At 39.7% G+C, this 6,462-nt stretch overlaps 1 protein-coding gene across 2 annotated transcripts in view; it reads right to left on the bottom strand.

Moving 5' to 3' along the window:
* LOC138665084 (protein-glutamine gamma-glutamyltransferase E-like) overlaps nt 1-6,254 on the bottom strand; it is a 173,896-nt gene extending 167,642 nt beyond the window's left edge. For both annotated transcript variants that reach the window (XM_069752257.1, XM_069752256.1), the window contains exon 1: nt 6,198-6,254. In XM_069752257.1, the coding sequence (XP_069608358.1) occupies nt 6,198-6,204 (7 nt within the window). In that variant the 5' untranslated portion in view covers nt 6,205-6,254. The remainder of the gene's footprint in view (nt 1-6,197) is intronic.
* Nucleotides 6,255-6,462: the final 208 nt, after the last annotated feature.

Raw genomic sequence — 6,462 nt, forward strand, 5'->3', positions numbered from 1 at the left:
TAGGTGGGTCCAGAGTTTAAAATAAAGGAGCCACTGTGCCTCTTGGAAGTAGACTTAGGTGAAATGTGCCCCAGACTTCTAGTATTCAAGAGCCAGTCTGATTGCAGAGCTTTCAGACCTCATCTACACTGCTGGAATCACTGTGTCTGCAGAGCAGGGTGCCAGGGAACACATAATAGCCAATAAAACAGCTGGTGCAACTGTCAAACTTGCTGCCAAAATATAATAGTGTAGTGTTTTTGGTTTTACTATAGCAGTGTAGTGTTTTTGGTTCCAAAATATAATAGTGTAACTGCCAAACTCTGTGCCATTGTCTAGTAGTGTAACTACTAAGCTCTATGCCATTGTCTAATAGTGTAACTGTCAAGCTCTGTGACATTGTCTAATATTATAACTTCCAAGCTCTGCACCATTGTCTAATAGTGTAGCTGCCAAGCTCTCTACCATTGTCAAGTAGTGTAACTGACAAGCTCTGTGTCATTGTCTAGTAGTGTAACTGACAAGCTCTATGCCATTGTCTAATAGTATAACTTCCAAGCTCTGCGCTATTGTCTAGCAGTGTAACTGCCAAGCTCTCTGCCATTGTCAAGTAGTGGAATTACTAAGCTCTGTGCCATTGTCTAATAGTATAATTGTCAAGCTCTCTGTCATTGTCTAGTAGTGTAACTGCCAAAGTCTGTGCCATTGTCAAGTAGTGTAACTGACAAGCTCTGTGCCATTGTCTATTAGTGTAACTACTAAGCTCTATGCCATTGTCTAATAGTGTAACTTCCTAGCTCTGTGCTATTGTCTAGCATTGTAACTGCCAAGCTCTCTGCCATTGTCAAGTAGTGGAATTACTAAGCTCTGTGCCATTCTCTAATAGTATAATTGTTAAGCTCTGTGTCATTGTCTAGTAGTGTAACTGCCAAGCTCTATGCCATTGTGTAATATTATAACTTCCAAGCTCTGCACCATTGTCTAATAGTGTAGCTGCCAAGCTCTCTACCATTGTCAAGTAGTGTAACTGACAAGCTCTGTGCCATTGTCTAGTAGTGTAACTGACAAGCTCTATGCCATTGTCTAATAGTATAACTTCCAAGCTCTGCGCTATTGTCTAGCAATGTAACTGCCAAGCTCTCTGCGATTGTCAAGTAGTGGAATTACTAAGCTCTGTGCCATTCTCTAATAGTATAATTGTCAAGCTCTGTGTCATTGTCTAGTAGTGTAACTGCCAAGCTCTATGCCATTGTGTAATAGTACAACTTCCAAGCTCTGTGCTATTGTCTAGCAGTGTAACTGCCAAGCTCTCTGCCATTGTCAAGTAGTGGAATTACTAAGCTCTGTGCCATTGTCTAATAGTATAATTGTCAAGCTCTCTGTCATTGTCTAGTAGTGTAACTGCCAAAGTCTGTGCCATTGTCAAGTAGTGTAACTGACAAGCTCTGTGCCATTGTCTATTAGTGTAACTACTAAGCTCTTTGCCATTGTCTAAAAGTGTAACTTCCTAGCTCTGTGCTATTGTCTAGCATTGTAACTGCCAAGCTCTCTGCCATTGTTAAGTAGTGTAATTACTAAGCTCTGTGCCATTGTCTAATAGTATAATTGTCAAGCTCTGTGTCATTGTCTAGTAGTGTAACTGCCAAGTTCTGTGCCATTGTCAAGTAGTGTAACAACTGCCAAGGTCTGTACCGTTGTCTAATATAGTAACTTCAAAGCTCTGTGCCATTGTCTAGTAGTATAACTTCCAAGCTCTGTGCCATTGTCTAGTAGTATAACTTCCAAGCTCTGTGCCATTGTCTAGTAGTATAACTTCCAAGCTCTGTGCCATTGTCTGCTGTTGTCAAGTAGTGTAATTACTAAGCTCTGTGCCATTGTCTAATAGTATAATTGCCAAGCTCTGTGCCATTGTCTAATAGTATAACTTCCAAGCTCTGTGCCATTGTCTGCCATTGTCAAGTAGTGTAATTACTAAGCTCTGTGCCATTGTCTAATAGTATAATTGTCAAACTCTGTATCATTGTCTAGTAGTGTAACTGCCAAGTTCTGTGCCATTGTCAAGTAACAACTGCTAAGGTATGTACCGTTGTCTAATATAGTAACTTCCAAGCTCTGTGCCATTGTCTAATAGTATAACTTCCAAGCACTGTGCCATTGTCTAGTAGTATAACTTCCAAGCTCTGTGCCATTGTCTAGTAGTGTAACTGCTAAGCTCTCTGTCATTGTCAAGCAGTGTAACAACTGCCAAGCTCTGTACCACTGTCTAATAATGTACTGTAACTGCGAAGTTCTGAGCCATGGTCTAATAGTGTAATTGTACCATGTTTTTGTTTCTTGCTTTTAAGGTCTAATCACTTTTCCACGTAGGGCAATGGAACTTCTCTTTAAGATGTAGATTAAACAACCTTTGAATAATTACTTTTCAGTCTTGTTTACAATCCAGATAAGAAATCTAAAATTAAATATTCACCTTTATTATTGTGTTTTTCTTTTTAGCATATTTTGTATAAAAAGTTCCAAACAAATTAGCAATGTAAATGACAATAGCATGGTTAATATTTATATAAATGCTCCTGTAAAGTTAATTACTGAGTATAAAGCAGACAATATTTGTTTTACAAAATGATTAAGAGTTTAATGATATTTACATTTCAGGATGACTGAATGGCTATTATTAGCAGAAAAAATAATAGTTACAAATTTCAATAGAAATGATTATTAAATATGTAAATTAGAGCGAATCTGTCACCAGGTTTTTTCTACGCCATCTGAGAGTAGCATTAAGTAGAGGCCGAGACACTGATTCCATCGATGTGTCAGTTACTGGGCTGCATGCTGCAGTTTTGAGAAAATCACTGTTATTTGCTGCAGATCTAGCAGTTCTCTGAATGCTGAGCTCTGTATAGCCCCACCCATATCACTGATTGACAGATTTCTCTGTACACTGCACATTGGCATAATGCCTCCAATCTTAATATGGAGGAATACAGGGCAAAAGGTTTAGAAGTCCTCTAGTGATAATCAACTGTTCATAAAAGTATGCTCTTGTGTACTATATTCTAGGCATTTTAGACTAGGTGCCCACATTATACATTTTATTTATTTTACTCAATTATAGAGCGCCATTAGATCCACAGTGCTTTACAGACCTACAGACATTGAAAAAAGGAGGGGGGAAGAGGACACACTGATGCTCCCAAATGTAGAAAAGGTTGTAGCTGCTGGTGATACGACAGACTCTGTGCACGCCCCTGTCTAAAATGCATATTAAAAAGCTCAGTTTCGTGTGATCACCGCGCTACAAACCTAGAAAGTAGTACTAGTGGTGTACACCTATTTTTTGTATGCCTAGGAAATTGAACAAGAAATGTGCAGAGCAAGTTAAATATAGATGAGGCAATCAATGAGTCCTAATAGTACTTACATCTGCTGTCGGCTAGTGGTGTATTGCACAGGAGCATGCCTCAGCCTTGGACTGTTGTCCAATACACCACTAGCCGACAGCAGAAGTACTATTAGGACTCATTGCCTCATCTATCTGTAACTTTGTCTGTGCATTTCTTGTTCAATTTCTCAGGCATACAAAAAGTAGGTGTACACCACTAGTACCCATAGAATGTAAGTCCGCAAGGACAAGGTCCTCTCCCCTCTGTACCAGTCTGTCACTGTAAACCTGTTTACTGTAAACAATATCTATAACTCTGTATGTAACCCCTTTCTCATGTACAGCACCATGGAATTAATGGTGCTATATAAATAAATAATAATAATAGTACTACTTTCTAGGTTTGTAACGCGGTAATATCACTAAACTGAGCTTTACAGACATTATCGGCACTGTCTCCATTGGGGCTCAAAATCTAGACTCCCTATCAGTATGTCTTTAGAGTGTGGAAGAAAACCGGAGAACCTGGAGGAAACCCACGCAAACACGGGGAGAACATACAAACTCGTTGGAGATGTTGTCCTTGGTGGGATTTGAACCAAGGAACCAAGCAAGGCTCTAGTGCTAACCACTGAGCCACTATGCACTAACAGTAAGTACAAAAGTACAACATGTAAGGACAACATGATCTTAACCCAACAGGGTACAAACATGATCTACTTTGGTCAATTACTTCAGTCTCCTTTAGCGTCTTTCCTCCTTCCATTATATCTGACCAGACATCATATAACAACCATTCAAATAAGTGAGACAGTTTATCTGGTGCAAGAGATACTCTTAGTGAGAGTATACAGTGGGGAAAAGGAGTATTTAGTCAGCAACCAATTGTGCAAGTTCTCCCACTTAAAAAGATGAGAGAGGCCTTAATTGACATCATAGATAGACTACAACTATGAGAGTCAAAATGAGAAAACAAATCCAGAAAATCACCTTGCCTGATTTGGCAAGATTTATTTAGCAAAATATGGTGGAAAATAAGTATTTGGTCACCTAAAAACAAGCAAGATTTCTGGCTCTCACAGACCTGTAACTTCTTCTTTAAGAGGTTCCTCTGTCCTCCATTCATTAGCTGTAGTAATGGCACCTGTTTGAACTTTTTATCAGTATAAAAAACACCCATCCACAACTTCAAACAGTCACACTCCAAACTTAACTATGGTGAAGACCAAAGAGCTGTCGAAGGACACCAGAAACAAAATTCTAGCCCTGCACCAGGCTAGGAAGACTGAATCTGCAATAGGCAAGCAGCTTGGTGTGATCAAATCAACTGTGGGAGCAATAATAAGAAAATGTAAGACATTCAAGACCACTGATAATCTCCCTTGATCTGGAGCTCCACGCAAAATCTCACCCCATGAGGTCAAAATGATCACAAGAACGGTGAGCAAAAATCCCAGAACCACAAAGGGGACCTAGTCAATGACCTGCATAGAGCTGGGACCACCATAACAAAGGCTACCATCAGTAACACACTACGCCACCAGGGACTCAGATTCTGCAGTGCCATACATGCCCCCTGCTTAAGCTAGTACATGTCTGGGCCTGTCTTAAGTTTGATAGAGAGCATTTGGATTATCCAAAAGAGTATTGGGAGAATGTCATATGGTCTGATGAAACCAAAGTAGAACTGTTTGGTAGAAACAAGACTCGTCATGTTTGAAGGAGACAGAATGCTGAGTTGCATCCAAACAACACCATACCTACTGTGAAGCATGGGGGTGGCAACATCATGTTTTGGGGCTGTTTCTCTGCAAAGGGACCAGGATGACTGATCCGTGTACATGAAAGATTGAATGGGGCCATATATCGTGATATTTTGAGTGCAAACCTCCTTCCATAAGCAAGGGCATTGAAGATGAAACGTAAATGGGTCTTTCAGCATGTTAATGATGCCAAGCATACCACCAGGGCAACGAAGGAGTGGCTTCATAAGAAGCATATGAAGGTCCTGGAGTGGCCTAGCCAGTCTCCAGATCTCAACCCCATAGAAAACCTTTGGAGGAAGTTGAAAGTCTGTGTTGCCCAGCGACAGTCCCAAAGCATCACTGGTCTAGAGGAGATCTGCATGGAGGAATGGGCCAACATACCACCAACAGTGTGTGCCAACCTTGTGAAGACTTACAGAAAATGTTTGATCTCAGTCATTGCCAACAAAGGATACATAACAAAATATTGGGATGAACTTTTGTTAATGACCAAATACTTATTTTCCAACATAATTTTCAAAATAAATCTTGCCAAATCAGGCAAGATAATTTTCTGGATTTGTTTTCTCATTTTCACTCTCGTAGTTGTGGTCTACCTATCATGCCAATTACAGGCCTCCCTCATCTTTTTAAGTGGGAGAACTTGCACAATTGGTCACTGACTAAATACTTTTTTCCCCACTGTACATACAGATTGGTGTTCCTAAGTTGGGCTCCCTCAAACTGCTTTAACAAAACATTAATAAAAGGGTTAGATACATGGCCCCCATTAAACACCAAGACATACAAACATTTCAGCTCTCTACCAATATTTCAGATATAAAGATGTTGACAGAATAAAACTACAATGACCATAACAAGCAACTCCACATCATTCTTATTATCCACATATACATACAAGCCTTTGTGAACCAATTTCATGAACAATATTTGATGCACACAAAAAAATACATAACTAAATTCCTAGGACTACAGACGTCTCTCACCGTCACCAGTAATCATCCACAATTCTCCCTTTAGCTAAATCTGTTTCAAAAAATTGTTACTTTAAAACCGACTACACATACCTGTCATGATGTCTCTGTAGTGGAACTTCTGAGTATCTGACTGTCCTGTGTGACTCCGACAGGCACAGCTATCATATATAGGAACGCAGCCTCTCCTAGTATTTTAATTGCTATTATTTCTAATGAGCTGGGTGGATCCCTGTATTTCATTGTCTTCTTGCTATTATTCAAAGCGTCTGTCTAGTGTCTGACTTTTGACACTTGCTTCTGTATACTAAATTTCATTATACAAATGCAGCAGACCTGAGGTTATCCTAACTCATTA

This window comes from Ranitomeya imitator, chromosome 2 (genome assembly GCF_032444005.1).
Source record: "Ranitomeya imitator isolate aRanImi1 chromosome 2, aRanImi1.pri, whole genome shotgun sequence".
Lineage (NCBI taxonomy): Eukaryota > Metazoa > Chordata > Amphibia > Anura > Dendrobatidae > Ranitomeya > Ranitomeya imitator.